This window comes from Suncus etruscus, chromosome 1, assembly GCF_024139225.1.
Source record: "Suncus etruscus isolate mSunEtr1 chromosome 1, mSunEtr1.pri.cur, whole genome shotgun sequence".
NCBI classification, from domain to species: domain Eukaryota; kingdom Metazoa; phylum Chordata; class Mammalia; order Eulipotyphla; family Soricidae; genus Suncus; species Suncus etruscus.
The window spans coordinates 22,454,097-22,471,167 of NC_064848.1; the positions used below are offsets into that span (position 1 = coordinate 22,454,097).

At 43.4% G+C, this 17,071-nt stretch overlaps 1 protein-coding gene across 1 annotated transcript in view; it reads left to right on the top strand.

Annotated features, from left to right (window-relative positions):
- The window catches only part of SNX1 (sorting nexin 1), a 46,761-nt gene extending 35,656 nt beyond the window's left edge, over window positions 1-11,105 (top strand). Inside the window, exons 7-15 of the mRNA XM_049784148.1 lie at window positions 582-660; window positions 2,296-2,371; window positions 4,712-4,825; window positions 5,014-5,107; window positions 6,800-7,005; window positions 9,170-9,313; window positions 9,826-9,906; window positions 10,286-10,357; window positions 10,681-11,105. Coding sequence (XP_049640105.1) covers window positions 582-660; window positions 2,296-2,371; window positions 4,712-4,825; window positions 5,014-5,107; window positions 6,800-7,005; window positions 9,170-9,313; window positions 9,826-9,906; window positions 10,286-10,357; window positions 10,681-10,731 — 917 coding nt within the window. The 3' untranslated portion in view covers window positions 10,732-11,105. The remainder of the gene's footprint in view (window positions 1-581; window positions 661-2,295; window positions 2,372-4,711; window positions 4,826-5,013; window positions 5,108-6,799; window positions 7,006-9,169; window positions 9,314-9,825; window positions 9,907-10,285; window positions 10,358-10,680) is intronic.
- The last annotated feature ends 5,966 nt before the right edge of the window (window positions 11,106-17,071 follow it).

Consider the following 17,071-nt stretch of genomic DNA (forward strand, 5'->3'; position numbering starts at 1 on the left):
GGGCATACTAAGCGGTGCTCAGGGGTTACTCCTGGCTCTGCTCTTAGAAATTGCTCCTGGCAGGCTCGGGGGACCATATGGGATGCCAGGATTCGAACCACCGTCTGTCCTGGGTCTGCCATGTGCAAGGCAAACGCCCTACCTGCTATGCTATCTCTCTGGCCCCAGAGCTAGAGATGCTGCTCTAGATTTGATTCCAGGCACCAAAAATCAAATAACAAATCACTGGTATGTGCTCCTAACAAAGAAATGGCCTTGGGACCCAGAATAATAGCACAGCAGTAGGGCATTTGCCTTGCAAGAGGCTGACCCAGGACAGGCCTGCATTGATCCTTGGCATCCCATATGATCCCCTGCCAGGATCGATATCTGAGCATAGAGCCAAGTTTCTCTTCCCCTGAGTGCCACCGGGTGTGGTCCAAAACCAAAACAAAACAAAAAAATGAAATGGCCTTAGATTTATATTTTTGTTGTTTATTTTTTGCAGTGCTGTCTTTCCTACCTGTGGACATATTTTTATAAGGAAGTTTATCTTTATTTGATGATTTTTTTCATGAATTTTTTTTCTAATTCCATTTTAGGAATGACAAAAGTAAAAGTTGGGAAAGAAGATTCTTCTTCTGCAGAATTTCTTGAGAAACGGAGGGCTGCTCTAGAAAGGTAAGTGCGGCATAATTTTTCTGAACACATGAGAATGGTGAGAAGCTGAAACAGTGGGCATTTGCTTGAGTTAAGAAAGATGAGTATGGAGTGGATTTTACAGTCTGTTATTTTTTTTTGGGGGGGGAGGCACACCCCTTGATGCTCAGGAATTACTCCTTACTTTGCTCTCAGAAATCTTTTCTGGCTTGGGGGACCATATGGGATGCCGGGGGAATTGAACTGCAGTCCATCCTAGGGCTTGCAAGGCAGATACCTTACCTCTAGCATCACCGCACTGGTCCCCACATCTCTTATTTCTTTTTTTTTTTTTTTTTTTTTTTTGGTTTTTGGTTTTTGGGTCATACCCGGCAGCTCTCAGGGGTTACTCTTGGCTCTTTGCTCAGAAATCGCTCCTGGCAGGCTCAGAGGACCATATGCCAGGATTCGAATCACTGACCTTCTGCATGCAAGGCAAACACCTTACCTCCATGCTATCTCTCCAGCCCCATCTCTTTTATTTTTAACCCTCCCCATCATACCAACAGGACCAGCATTCTTTTCCCTAAGCAAGTAGATAATCATATACTTCAGGAATTGCAAATATGAATAGTTCTGGGCTGGAGAGATAGCACAGCAGTAAGGCATTTGCCTTAGAAACAGAAGGATGGTGGTTCAAATCCCGGCATCCCATATGGTCCCTCGAGCCTGCCAGGAGCAATTTCTGAGTATAGAGCCAGGAGTAACCCCTGAGCGCTGCCAGATGTGACCCAAAAACAAAAACAAAAACAAACAAAAATATGAATAGTTTTGGGATCTCTTTTGAGGAGGGGAGAAACTACACCCAGGGATGCTAAGAATTGAACCCATGTTGGCCACTTACTAGGTAAACACCCTATTCATTGGTCTATCTCTCCAGCCTCTGGTATCTCTTTCTAAAAAGCTTCTTTATGTTTATTAGGATGAATTTGAGTGAGTTTAAAAGCATGATCTTTGGCGTTAGAAAGACAATACACCGGGGCCGGGAAGGTGGCGCTAGAGGTAAGGTGTCTGCCTTGCAAGCACTAGCGTAGGACGGACCACGGTTCGATCCCCTGGCGTCCCATATGGTCCCCCAAGCCAGGGGCGATTTCTGAGCGCATAGCCAGGAATAACCCCTGAGCGTCAAACAGGTGTGGCCCAAAAACCAAAAAAAAAAAAAAAAGACAATACATCATGTGTTGCCGTGCATGTTACCTACACTTGCTCAGTCCTCAGTAGCACTTATGTTTCCCCCAGCATCAGCAGGAGTCACATGTGGTTCATACATAACCCCTGTCCCCTCAAATATCAGTCATGTTTTTTTTTTTTATTTGTTTGGCTTGGTTTTTGGGTCACACCCAGCATTGCTAAGTGGTTACTCCTGCTCTAAAGTCAGAAATCACTCCTAGTAGTTGCAGGGGACCATATGGGATGTTCGTAATCACACCAGGTTGGTTGAGTGCAAGGCAAGTAGCCCACTGTACTATCACTGTGACTTAATATATGTGTTGCCGAAGCAAGCACTTTTAAGGGCATTTTAAAGTTATATTGTACCTCTGCCAGCTCTGTGGCACTCAACACCTTGGCCAGATTTGACTAACCAGATGATACTGCTTACTTCTGCTTACTTTGTAGGTACCTTCAGAGGATTGTGAATCACCCTACCATGTTACAGGATCCTGATGTCCGGGAGTTCTTAGAGAAAGAAGAGGTTAGTATTATGCAAATTGAATTTTATAATAGATAATATGCCCTTGATGAAATTATAATAGTTAATTTAACTGCTTATTTGAAAATGTAAGATGCATAGAGCCTAGTATCAGACTTAGTTTGTAATTCCCTGAGTGATGTGCATGTTTCGGCTCTGCTTGACATCAAAAACAATTGGCTCTAGAGGTCACACTGCAACCTGATTTGCTGCATGGTTAAGTCAGTGATCTCTTTGGCAAGTTCTTGGTCTGCCTTTTAGTGGTTGCTGACTGACTTGAGTTGAATTGCTTGTTTTTCTACTAGGATGAGCCACAAACCATAAAACTGCAAGTAATAAAAGTATTGATGCAAATATACAATTGTTTATGTGCAGTGCTAGGCTGTTGTAAAGAATTAAAGATAGCACAGTTGCTAACAAATAACCAGGTAAAAAATCTCATTGTAGCAAATACTTTATGCTTAAACAGAAAACTTACAGAAAAATTTCTATATATTCTTTGGAAGCATATGTCCAAAGAATTAGAAACAGTGAAGTACCACTTCAGACATTAATTATTACAGATCAAAAGTAACACTAGAATAGGTGCTCATGTCTACCTTGGGTCTGTACATGTGGTGCCCTCATGCACATCACCTGCCACTTTTCCTGAAATGTGGACTTACTACTGACATGCTATGTGGACCTGGGCTCTCTCCAGCTTTGGAGACGGCTTCGTTCTCTCTTGATCACGTTGTACTCTCATTTTTATCCTCTTCCTCTCTATCTCTCCATCCTGAGCACCTCCAGATAAAACCTGTTTTTATTTAAAAAATAAAAGACAAAACACTGGAATAAAACATTTGTATTTCAGGAAAGAAAACTAGAATGAAATAGAGTAGGACTATCATTTGCTTTTAAGCTTTTTACTTTATTTTGAAGTCTCTTTAATCTGCATAGTTATTACTCTAATGGGGAAAAAATGGGACTAAGTATATGGCTTTTTTCCATGTTCAAAATGAAATTTTATAATTAAAAATATTGTAATACTTTCACTGTTTTTATTCCTCTGTGATTGTGTACATCTATTTTCTTTTTACCCTCATTCTCACTGTTCCTCTATAGAGCATTTTGTGTATGGACTAAAACATTCATCCTGTGCATTATGAGACCCAATAGCTTCCTTCACTTCTCTCTACTCACCGTATTATGAGGGGGCAAAGGGTTGGCATTAGTTTCTGGCAGTGCATGGGAAACCATAAGTAGTACTGGCAGTTGAGTCAGGGTGTCTGCATGCAAGGCAGGTACCTCACCTCCTATACTAGTTGGGCACTCCCTCCATAGTTTGTTTTTCTGGTTTGGGGTCCATACCCAGCAGTACCCAGGACTTACTTCTGCGTCTGCACTCACTTTTGGTAGTGCTCCTGGAATCATATTGGGTTCCAGGGATCGAAATTGGGTCAGCTGCAAGCAAGGTAAACGCCCTACCCATTGTAATCTCTCTTTGGCCACTCTTCCCAGTTTTGACAGTCAAAATTATCACAAGATGTGGCCAAAATGTCCCCAAGTTGAGAACCACTCCTGAGTTTTCTGCATTTAAAAATCTCACTTTGTAGTCCAGCACGCTATATGTACTGTATATTATTTAGCAGCCTTTCCATGCTTTAGGAAAGAATGGTTAGATTGACCTATCAAATAGTTTTTTAAGTATTTGACTTCACCCATAAAACTATTTCAACATAAATAAATAAATAAATAAATAAATAAATAAATACCTTGGACTTTGGTCAAGAGAATATGGACCTTTGTTCACTAAGGAACATCCAAGTGAAATTGTAATATAGCTTTGAAAATACCTTTCTTTTTTTTTTGTAATGGTGGTGGTGGTGGTGGTGTTATGTGATGTGAGGATCAAATAAAAGGCGTCACATACTGTCAGACATACACTGAGCTCCAACTCCTGTCCTTTAGAGTCTAGTGCATATAACTGTGCATATGACTTCCATTTAACTGTGTGCCGAGTAGGCTTATCCAGAGAATTCTTTTTTCTTTGAATAAAATCATACTTGTAGCTCAGGGTGGGTAAACAATTTTGATGTGAGGTCTCATATTTACATAACACATTCTACTTTCTGTGCACAATATCAAGGGCTGAAAATTTTGCTGATTATGTTGTAACACTGTACTTTGATTTTTTTTTTCTCTGCATGTTTAGTTATAGTTTTTTTTTAACTGTCTTTGAAAACACCAATCTTCATACTTATTTGGAAGGTTTATGGTGTGCTATATGATGGATGACAGTTCTTCCAAAATTGAACTTGAGCCAGCAAATAACTTGTCATCCCTGTCCCCTTGGTCCTGTAGCTGCCACGTGCTGTGGGTACCCAGACGTTGAGTGGTGCTGGCCTCCTTAAGATGTTCAACAAAGCCACAGATGCAGTCAGCAAAATGACTATCAAGATGAATGAATCAGACATTGTAAGTAGCCTAAGCATCTCAGTTTCCCCTTCTACCTCAGTCTTATGGGTGAGAAGGCCAAATGAGTCCATAAATTCCTGAACATTGAGACATCAACCCTTTTGAAAAAAAAAAACCTGTGAAAGAAAGTCTGTGTTGTGTATCTCTCTGTATGAACTCATTAAAAGCTGTGCATTTGTATGTTTCAGTGGTTTGAGGAGAAGCTCCAGGAGGTTGAGTGTGAGGAACAGCGCCTGCGGAAGCTGCATGCAGTTGTAGAGACTCTAGTCACCCACAGGAAAGGTAATAGCTGTCAACTACACTGGGAACTGGGGACATTGTCTCTGGGGAGGTGTAGGCAGAAGGCATGCTGTATCCAACCTCTCAGCCTACTTTGGCCTTAATGTTCTGATCAGAGAGATAAGCCCTGCATGCTTATCTATGACCATGACTCTACCATGTAGGCACTAAACTTATTTTTCCCTGAGAGGCACACAGAAAAGCCAGCCCAGACTCAGCTTGACCTGGGACTTGGACTTCTGTTGGTGATTTTTTAGTTGGTGGCATATATTCTTTTCACCTCTTAAATTGTGTGGTTAAATCAATGAAAGGTTGATGCAGGAAAACACATGGACCTGCATGTCTCCTAACCTGGCTCCCCCGTCTTTGAAATTTACTGAATTTGAACATTTTCTTTCTTTGCCCTTAAATATGTTTTTACCAGAAGTGAAAATAGTTAGAGACCATTAGAAGGTTGGCAAAATAGGGCCCAGCTTGTGTGCCAAATCTGGCCTGTGGTCTATTGTTATATTAGTCTGAGAAGTGGAATGTTGAGACCATATCTGGCTTAGGGATCATTTCTTGGAGTGGCTAGGAAGCCAGCTGATGCTGGAGCTCAAACTAAGGTTGGTTGCATGGAAAGCAAGTGCATTAACCTGTGTACTATCTTTGGCCTATAGGAATGGGTTTTTTTGTTTTGACCACAGTCAGCAATACTCAGGTATTACTACTGATTCTGCATTTAGGAATCACTCCTGGCAGGCTTGGGGGAACTGTATGGGATGCCGGGGAATTGAACCTGGATTGGCCACATGTAAGGCAAGCATCCTCCTACCCATTGTACTGTCTCTTAGTTCCTGTAGGAAAGGTGGAATGGTTTTTCAGGATGAGTGGTGGACTGGAGAGATTGCTCAATGGGATAAAACACATGATTTACATGCAGATGGCCCAGGTTCAATTTCCAGCACCTCAAGGTACCCTGAGCACCCAGTCAGGAGTAGAATGATCCTCCCTGAGATAAAGGTTGAATCGAAGGAAAAAAAGGTTGTCTGCAAAGCCTAAAATATTGGGCCTCTCAAACATTTGTTCTGCTGTCTAACGTACTAGACTGTAGCATACATGTTTATCGTCTCTCATCTGGGAAGATTACTAGTTGTGTACTTTCACACAGAAATCATAATCAGGGCAGTAGCAGCCATAGTTCAGCACATAGGCTGCTTGCCTTGGATACAGCTGGCCTGGGCTTGAACCCTCTCAGGAATGATCCCTAAGTGCAGAACCAGGAGTAAGCCCTGAGCACAGCCATGTGTGACACAAAACAAAATATCAGAATCATTCCTTTGCTTGTTTGTATGAACTTATCTCTAGTTCTCCAGGAATACTGAAGCCACCTAGTGAAATTTAAGACAGCAGTTAACAGTGACGAGTGGTATGGCTCAGTAGTAGACCACATGATTCACATTTGTGATGCTCTATGTTCCATTTCTAGCACTTAAAAAAAAAAAGAAGGGAGTAATTGTCAAGGGAGTATAACCTCTCCCTGCTCACTTGACAAAGCTGCATGCTCCCCTCACTCTCTACAAATTGGCCATGGTACAGTGTATGACTGCTGCAAGGTCTCAGTTGTACAGACAGGCAGCACTGCCAAGGCAGTCATACATTTCTGCAGGCATATCCCTTCTGGGCTCTCAGAGGGATTTGTTGTCTTCCTTCCAGAGCTAGCACTGAACACAGCCCAGTTTGCAAAGAGTCTGGCTATGTTGGGGAGCTCAGAGGACAACACAGCATTGTCTCGGGCACTTTCCCAGCTGGCTGAAGTGGAAGAGAAAATTGAGCAGCTCCACCAGGAACAGGCCAACAATGACTTCTTCCTCCTGGCCGAGCTCTTGAGTGATTACATTCGCCTCCTGGCCATAGTTCGTGTAAGCTTCCTTTCCCTGTCTTCTTTTTGCTCCCATAAATTCAGTTTCTGTGCTCTTCCCTGTTAAAGTTTGAAATCAGTGTAATTTTTCCAGTTACACTGGAACTTTTGTTTAGAGAGTCCACGTAATTGTTTTGAAACCTGTAGTCAGTTTGTTAAATGTGTTTGGAGAAAAGATCACTCCTGGATTTTCCAGTCAGCTCTGAAGCCAACTGGACAGTCACTGTTCTCTATGCTCCTTCAAGCAAGGTTTATTACAGCCCTGTGGCTTATGTCCTGGAGCAGTGACTTCCTCGGTCCCTTGGTCTTTGCCTCATGAACAGTAAGCAGCGGCTCTGGCCTGATAGGAATGCTTGCTGCCTCCCACTTGTCTCCAGTGTGAACAGTCAGGTAACGACACAGACTCAGCTTGGCGGTGCATGGAAGAGTGTGCCAGGGGGCTGAGGGAGCTTCGGCAGAGCCCTTGATGTGCTGTGCTGACCTCACTGGTCACAGCACAGCAGCCTATCCTTCATCAAGCACCTCACCTTTGCTGCTGAGGACAGGGTGGTCTGTTTTCCTTGGCCTTTCAGAGAGGTAGAAAGCTTGATTGAATATGGTGGTATCTCAGAAGGCACAGAGGAAGACTAGCATCTGCCTTTTGAGTTTGAGACCAGGCAGTGTGAGCCTGGTATGATCCCCACTGAGTAGGAATCAGAGTCATCTGCAGTCCCTGTCCTCAATCCCACTCCTCACCTCCAGCCCTACCCCACAGGCACTTCTGTTTGGCCTCAAGAAAGCAGCTTGTTTAGCCTGTGGAGTTATTCATAGGTCTCTCCCTTTGCTTGATTTGCCTTTGATGCCAGACTGGGAAGAGGCTGGAAAGAGTCTGCTGTAGAGTTCTTGGAACTTGTCAGACTGCTTTGACTGAGGTCCCATCCCTGGAAGAACCCTTTGGGGGAAAGAGCATTGTTTGGGATCTCTGGAATGCTATTGGATATGGTCCCAAGTTGGGTGAGCCAAACCTAAAGTTTCTTGAGCTAGAGCCAGGACTCAGAACTACAGTTGTCCTATCCTCTCCCCCTCCAACTACAGAGGGTTTGGAGAGAACAGTGGTTTCTCTCCTGCTCTTCTGTACATTTAGAACTATCCACTGTCTGCCTAGTAGGAGTCTTGAGTATCCTTAGATATAAGGCTGTCCTTACTGAATCCTTTGACCTTATGCTATGAGACTATAGGTGAACAGTGATAGCATTTGACTCTCTTCTGCTTTACATTTGGTAAAAGTCTGTATTAAAGAGGCCTAGAAAACATGCCAGAACTTTTATAAGGCAGAGGAATACAGGGAACAAAGCTGAAAGGTTCACTCAGTTTTATTTCTTTCCTCCTTTTTTGGGGGGGAGGGGGCACATCCAGAGGTGCTCAGGGTGTGCACTGGCTCTGCACTCAGGAATCAGTCATGGCAGATTTAGAGGACCATATGGGGTACTGGGAATAGAACCTAGGTTGACCACATGCAAGGCGAATGCCTTACCATTGTACTATCTCCCCAGTTTTCTTCACTGGCTTATTGTTTGCTTTTAGGCCAGCAACTGGAGACGTTGTGCTCAAGGCAGTGGAAATGGACACTAGTTAGCAAGGGTTTAGGCTTTGACGGCCTAGTCGTCCAATGAGCATCCTGCTGAGTATATTGATTGGACAGAGTATTGTGTCCCCTGTTGGCTAATGTCTCCAGGTGTTGCATCTGTCATCTGCTCTTTTCATCTTTGACCCCCTCATAGTGGTGACTATTAGTATGTGTTGGACTTTCCTAGAGTTAAAGCTCTCTGAAAGTAGCCTGTATATCTTATGACCACTGTATTATTGGTTCCTGCACATGGCAGCATTCAGGGAAAGTGTGGGATCCTGGACTGATGGTATGAGGGAGGAGGTTCGGATACTATGGGACTGAGTACTGGGCTCCCAACCATCCAGCCCTAGGAGTAGCATGAAGCCGCATGGCCATGGCCATTGGAAGCTGGAGAGGAATCTTACCCAAGCTTGTGCTTTTCCACGTTAAACTTCCCAGCTGGGTACTAACATGGCTGCCAAACCTGCCCTTGCTCAGTCCTTCCCTGGTCCTGCTGCTGAGTGCTCCAGGATTGCCAGAGGAGTGATTGAGCAGCTGGTTGTGCTCTTCCCCACAGGCTGCCTTTGACCAGCGCATGAAGATGTGGCAGCGCTGGCAGGATGCTCAGACCACACTGCAGAAGAAGCGGGAAGCAGAAGCCCGACTGCTATGGGCCAACAAACCTGACAAGCTGCAGCAGGCCAAGGATGAGATCACAGAGGTGAGATCCACCAGAGTAGCTAGTCTGAGCATTATCAAATCCTGCGAGCTGGGTCCATACCTCCCAGGTTCCCAAAGCCCAGCCAGGCCAGGGAGAGCACCAAGTCTAGAGCAAGAGTAGAGGCTGGCTTTGATCTGGTTGCGGCCACTCTGGTTCAACCCAGACTTACCAAATGAGGCTTTTATGGGAGGATCCTCACAACAAGGTCTTTGAGAAACACCAACTAACGCCGACCACACCCACTATGAGAAATACAATTAATTGCCTTTGGCTCCTAGCCTCTGGAGTATCAGAACCTTTTGGCAACCAAGCATGTCCTGGGGAATGTGATGTCTCTTCTTTAGCCAGCCCTGAAGGATTCGCCCACTTACTTCCCAAAACTTCCTGTGTATCTGATCTTATCTGAGAGAGAGAAACAGACGATAACAGTTGAAATACCATGGAATTGCTGTCTAAATGTGAGTCTTAAGAATGCTTCTATAATATCAGTATCCTACCTTCTTTGTTCCCAGTGGGAATCTCGTGTGACTCTCTATGAAAGGGACTTTGAAAGGATTTCAACTGTGGTCCGGAAAGAAGTGATACGTTTTGAGGTGAGAGAATATTCTGCTTCCCAATCTGTATGTGGTCCTGGTTTTAATAGTAGTATTGGTTCTGAACGTGTGTGTGTGTGTGTGTGTGTGTGTGTGTGTGTACATGAATGCGTGCACATGTGTGTACATGGGCACTACCCTACACTTCCAGAGGTCACACCTATTATATGCCAGAAATCCACTGACTTTTCACTTCTCCCACTTCAAGAGAGCCTTGCCTTGGTGGCTGGGGTATTTGATGGGAAGTTACAGCTGTTCAAGGAGCTGCCTCTCATCTTTTGAGGCTGGGCTGGCCCTGGTCAGCAGAACAGCCCCCCATGCTATCAAGAGGGAAAGAGCCAGTGTCCAGTTGGTGAGTGGGAAATATTCTCTCTCCTAGAAAGAGAAATCCAAGGACTTCAAAAATCACGTGATCAAGTACCTTGAGACCCTCCTGTACTCACAGCAGCAGGTATGTCAATTTGTGTGGCTCATCTTTTCCCACCTGTCTCCAGGGCCAGCTGTCTGCATGGGGCTCTGTGCCAGGGTAACTGGTCCTCGGGAAAGCAGTAAGAGCAACCCAGCATGTCCCTAATGATGGTTGTCCTCATAGTCCATGCTCTCTCCCATTGAGGAGGGAGCTGAGGACACATGGCAGCCCTGTCCCCGGGTCCACTGTTAGCCCAGCTGCTTCCTCAGTCATCTCTTCTGGTAGCTGTGTGCTTGCTCCCCTCTAAGGCACAAGTGTTGCCCCATGAGAGCACTTGCTCACTGATGACCTTACTTTTTTTGCAGCTGGCCAAGTACTGGGAAGCCTTCCTTCCAGAGGCAAAGGCCATCTCCTAACGGACCAAGAACACCAGAGCCACCGCCTGACGCTGCCTTTTTATACACTCTGTCTTCCTTCACTTCCACCTCCACTGTAGCCCAGCCTTACATCCTTTCTGACCTCCCTTCCACCCACCCATGACCTTACCATCCCCAGCCACTCTAACTGTTCTGTAGCTTCCATATATATTTTCTTACCTGAGAGAATAGTTTCTTGCTTTAAGCAAAAGACCTCCAGTAGGTGGTGGAATTATGGGATGGGTGGAGTATTGATATAAATATATAAATACAAATATATATTTTTCAGGATGTGGTTAAGAACTGGGAATAACATTTTCTGTTACTCCTGATGGTGCCATGAAAAGATTATGTAATAAAATCTTTTAAAATCAGGTCACATGGCTCTGAATGGTACTATTTGCTTCAAGCTGGAAGTGGTAGGTTGGAATTCTGACCAGGAAGATTCTCCCCACAGAACCTCGTGCCTAAGTTTGTGGCCTTTTTTTTTTTTTTTTTTTTTAGCTACTTTTGTGGGTCACCTGCATCTGTGGAATTCTAATTCCAACTTCTCTGGGGAAGAAATTCATGTTACATGCTTTTTACAACCAGAAGGATAAACTTACTCTCCTACAGAGGCAGACTTTTTACTTCCTTTGGAGGGAAGTCTGAGAAGGAGGGGCCCTATCAGGTGTTCAAGAAGCCTGATTGGTGATTCTTAGCAAGTGAGCCAGCAGTTCAGTGCAAAGGCCCAAGAATGCAACCCTGCAGACTGAGGATTTTCCAGGCCACCCCCATGTTACAAGGGGCTCCAGGAATACATCCAGCCATGCTCAGGGACATTGACATTCTGTGATCAAACTTCAGTAAGCTGCTTATACCATCTCCCAGCCCTGGGTTTGTTTTTCTTTTTATCTTGCCTGAAGCTGCTTCATACCCTCTAAGTCTTGCCTTCTGAAAGCAAACTTGTGTGCAGAACTGCCACTCATAAAGCACAGCCCCAGTGGCCAGTTTCTGTGGGTGAAAGATCTGATAAAGGACTTTACAAACCCTCTTGTTTCTTGATAAGCTCTTGTAAGAGTTTAGAGACCCGGGGCTGGAGAGATAGCACTGCAGTGTTGCCTTGCAAGCAGCCAATCCAGGACCTAAGGTGGTTGGAATCCTGGTGTCCCAAGTAGTCCCCAGTGCCTGCCAGGAGCTATTTCTGAGCGGTTAGCCAGAAGTAACCCCTGAGCACTGCCAGGTGTGGCCCAAAAACAAAAAAAACAACAAAACAAAACAAAAAAAAGAGTTTAGGGCCGGAGAGATAGCATGGAGGTAAGGCATTTGCCTTTCATGCAGGAGGTCATCGGTTCGAATCCCGGCACCCCATATGGTCCCCCGTGCCTGCCAGGAGCAATTTCTGAGCCTGGAGCCAGGAATAACCCCTGAGCACTGCCGGGTGTGACCCAAAAACCACAAAAAAAAAAAAAAAAAAAAAAAAAAAAAAGAGTTTAGAGACCCTTGAGGCTTCAGGAACCTTTGCTATCTGAACAGGCTGAAGAACCTGCAGGACATCCAAATGTCAGTACAAGCTGAGGGGGTGGGGGGTGGGAGGGGTATCTTCTGGCCAGAACCCATATTACAGATGAATGCCTGCCAGTCTCCCCTCAGCTATGGCCACAGCTGCTCAAGGCCACTTGCTCAAGGGACTGGGGGGGGGGGGGGGCTTTAATTTCTCCAAGTTTAATTAGAAAAGGGTGGGAAATTAGTACACCAACAGCTTGGATTTCAAGTTTCAAGAATTCAGTCAATAGGACCAGAGTAATAGTACAGCACAAAGGGCACTTGCTTTGCACACTGCATACCACACTACTGATCCAGATTTTATTCCTGACATCCATTTTGTCCCCTAAATCTGTAAGCAGTGATTCCTAAGCACAGAGGTAGGAGTAAGCCCTAAGCACTGCTGGGTATGGCCCAAAACAAAGAATTCAGTTTAGACACATCCACCCAGAAATACTGCCAGGTTCCCAAGACCATCTCTATATTCACTGAACAAGATCAAACAACTTGGTGTTTGAATATGGTCCCCTGAAATTCATCAGGAATGATCCTGCAACATGAAATAAGGAGTAAGCTCTGGCTACAGCCAGGTATAGTCCAAAAAAACAAAGAAATCAGCACTGATTAAATGATTAAATGAATCACTGTTAAAGGCTCAAGAATGAAAACAGTGTGGCACTTACTGGTTGACAACACAATCAAAGAAACAGATGAAAGTTCCAAAATAGAGGTGTTGCCTCAAATGGTTACTAGGGATGAATTAATCAGATGATATATGGACCTATGAAGTAAAGACAGTGATACAGTCATCAAGTAAAAGCACAAACTTTCTTGGAAAAAAATTCAACACTAGAGAATTCCCTTATTACTACATCAATAAAAACCCCAAATCCAGAAATATAACAGTTCTATTGAGAAATCTAAGGTCAGGAGAGGGCAGTACTCTGTAGTACTCGATCTCAGGACACTTGTCTTGCATGCAGCCAATCTGGCTATGATTCCTAAATATATGACCTAGAAGGTCCTCTGAGCCAGAAGTAAGCCTTAAAATACTTCTTTAGTGTGCCCCCCCCCCAAAAAAAATGAAACGAAAAAAAAAGAAAAGCTGATGAAAATAAAAACAAAACCGTGATACTGTATAGAGTGCTTTCCTTGCAAGAGAGTCAGCCAGGTTGTATTCCTGGCAACCTATATGGTTATCCCCAAGCCTGCCAGGAGTGATCTCTGAGTGCAGAGCTAGAAGTAAGGCCTGAATATCACCAGATATGGCCAGTAAACAAAAAAACATGAGGTTACAATATCTTTCACTGTATTCATGAAGCTAAGCAATTATTCAGTGCAGTTTAATGTTTAAAATGTTCTAAAACTACTATAAGTTACAAGACAAACTATAAATATTTACATTTCATAATAAGAAAACAACTAATTTCTCCCAAGCTCAAAGATCTGTCATAGATGGAGACTATTATGCTGAGTGAAATTAGTCAGAGGGAAAAAGGTAGGCACAGAATAGTCTCACTCATCTGTGGGATTTAAGAAAAATACAATATGGGGGAGGGTGGAGAGAGAGCACAGCAGTAGGGTGTTTGCCTTGCAAGCAGCTGATCCAGGATGGACGGTGGTTCAAATCCCAGCATCTCATATGGTCCCCCGAGCCTTCTAGAAGTGATTTCTGAGTGCAGAGCCAAGAGTAACCCCTGAGCGACGCCGTGTGTGACCCCAAAACAAAAAAAGTATGGTGGTAATACCTAGAGACAACAGAGATGAGGGCCTGAAGGACCAGCCCACGATATGAAGCTTACCACAGTGGTGAGTTAGAGAAATAACTACACCAACAACTATCATGACAATGATAGTGAAATATAATGCCTGTCTTAAAGACAGGCAGGGAATGGGGGAGGAGGGGAGTGGGAGACATTGGTGGTGGGAAAGATGCACTGGTGAAGGGAGGTGTACATTTTCTGATTGAAACCCAACTACAAACATGTTTGTCACAATGGTGTTTAAAGATATTATTTTTTAAAAAAAGCTGGATCATATGGGAATTCAATTTCCATTTTTCTCCATATTGTTTTCCATAAAGACTGGACTAGATGGCATTCCCACCAGCAGTGAATGAGAGTTCCTTTCTCTCCATATCCCCGCCAACACTGATTGTTCTTGTTATTTGTTATATGTGCCAGTCTCTGTGGTGTGAGATGGTACCTCATTGTAGTTGTGATTTTCATGTCCCTGATGATTAGTGATGTGGAGCATTTTTTCATGTGCCTTTTGCCCATTTGTATTCTTCTAGGAAGTGTCCATTTCTTCCCCCCATTTTTTGATGGGGATATATTTTTTTTCTTATTAAGTCTGTCAGTACCTCATATATTTTCAATATTAGCCCCTTGTCTGATGGGTATTGGGTGCATAGTTTTTCCCACTCTGTGGGTGACTTTTGTATCTTAGGCACTTTTTCCTTTTAGGTGCAGAAGCTTCTCAACTTAATATAGTCCTATCTGTTTATCTCTGCTTCCACTTGTTTGGAGAATGCTTTTTCCTCCTTGAAGATGCCTTTAGTTTCAATGTCATATAGTGTTTTACCTACGTGTTGTTCTATATACCTTATGGTTTCAGGCCTAATATCAAGGTCTTTAATCCATTTGGATTTGATCTTTGTGCATGGTGTTAGATGGGGGTCTGAGTTTGCTTTTTTTGCAAGTGGTTAACCTTTTGTGCCAATATCACTTGTTTAAGAGGCTTACCATTTTGGATTTCTTGCCCACTCCTAGGGACACAAAAAAACAATTCAAAAATCTTTTCCTCACCTACAGCATATTCTTTGCAGCGCAATTTACAGTAGCCAGACTCTGGAAACATCCAAGATGCCCTTCAACAGATGAATGGCTAAAGAAACTGTGGTACATATACACAATGGAATATTATGCAGCCATCAGGAGAGATGAAGTCATAAAATTTTCCTATATGAACGTACATGGAATCTATTATGTTGAGTGAAATAAGTCAGAGGAAGAGAGATAGACACAGAATTGTCTCACCTATGGTTTTTTTTTTTGTTTTTTGTTTTGTTTGTTTTGGGGCCACACCCGGCAATGCTCAGGGGTTACTCCTGGCTGTCTGCTCAGAAATAGCTCCTGGCAGGCACGGGGGACCATATGGGACACCGGGATTCGAACCAACCACCTTTGGTCCTGGATCGGCTGCTTGCAAGGCAAACACCGCTGTGCTATCTCTCCAGGCCCTCACCTATGGGTTTTAAGAAAAATTAAACACATTACTGTAATAAGGCCCAGAGACAATAGAGTTAAGGGCTGGAAGGGCCAGAAGGACTGGCTCACAATTTGAAGCTCACCACAAAGAGTGGTGAATGCTGTTAGGAAAAAAACTACACTAAAACTAGCATGATAATGTTAAAGAATGAGAGAAGTAGAATGTCTGTCGAGAATATAGGCAGGGGTGGGGGTAGGGGGTATTAGTGGTGGGAATGTTGCGTTGGTGAAGGGGGATATTCTGTTTATGACTAAAACCCAACTACAAACATTCTTGTAATCATGGTGCTTAAAGATTTATATTAAAATAAAAGATGTCCTAGAAATTGCTAAAAAAATATGTATCAGACAAGTTGGAAAATAAATGCTGAAAATACAATTAGCCCTTAATATTAAGAAGCTTGATCTCATTGCTGAGAAAAATTTTACAAACAAGACTATCAAAACTCCCAACCATTGCTCCCAGCAGAAATGCCTCTTCAAAGGAAATTTTGACCCTATTTTCATCAGGACAGTCACATCCAAATTGTTTGCAAAATACTGTACATTATCTATTGCCTGCCCCCTGCGTGTCTTTCCCAGGATACACATTGGAGATCTTCCTCCAGGGATTGCCAGAACTTGGTTGCAAAATCCTCTCCTTGTTAAAAGGTGCCTCGTCTTGAAGAAGACCCTCATGTGTTCCATGATTGTATCTGTCTTCATCTTCCACTACAGAAATAAAGATGGGGATCGATTTGTCCATTACTAAGGAGAGATCATCTCTGTCTCTGGCCCCAGAATGTGGTCTCACTAAGTATGAAAATAGTTGCAATAATTGAAGTCTCATTCATACCTCACTGGTGCTAGGTCAATATTTTAAGACCCCCAAGAACAAAAATTATGAAACAGGAATATAACAAATGGCACTTTACTTAAAAGGAAATACTTGGCTAAAAGTTTATGAACTATTATAGTGTATATTGTAATATGTATAACTATATTTTATAGTAAAAGAAAAAAATCAAAACTCCTAAAAGCCTCTGCTTTGTTTCCTTGAAAATCTAACTCACATCTATTTTATTTTGTGACTTAAAACACACAGAAGGGTGTTTGGTTTTTATTGACAGGGAATCATAATATCCTGATTTGCTATTGTGTATGATTTTTCCTTTATCAAAAACAAATTTGGGGGACCAGAGAGATAGCATGGATGTAAGACATTTGCCTTGCATGCAGGACGGTGGTTCAAATCCCGGCATCCCATATGGTCCCCTGTGCCTGCCAGGAGCGATTTCTGAGCCTAGAACCAGGAGTAACCCCTGAGTGCTGCTGGGTGTGCTGGATGTGACCCAAAAGCCAAAAAAAAAAAAAAAATTTGAGGGGGCCACACATAGATAGTACAGTCACTCCTAGTGACCTATTGCATAGGGCACAATCAGCAATGTTAGGGTTCAAAATAGGGTCAGCCACATCCAAGACAAGCACCATACCCACAAAAATCAGTTTGGTTTTTATTTTGATTTGGTTTGGGGCCACACCCAGAGGTGCTCAGAGTTTATTCCTGG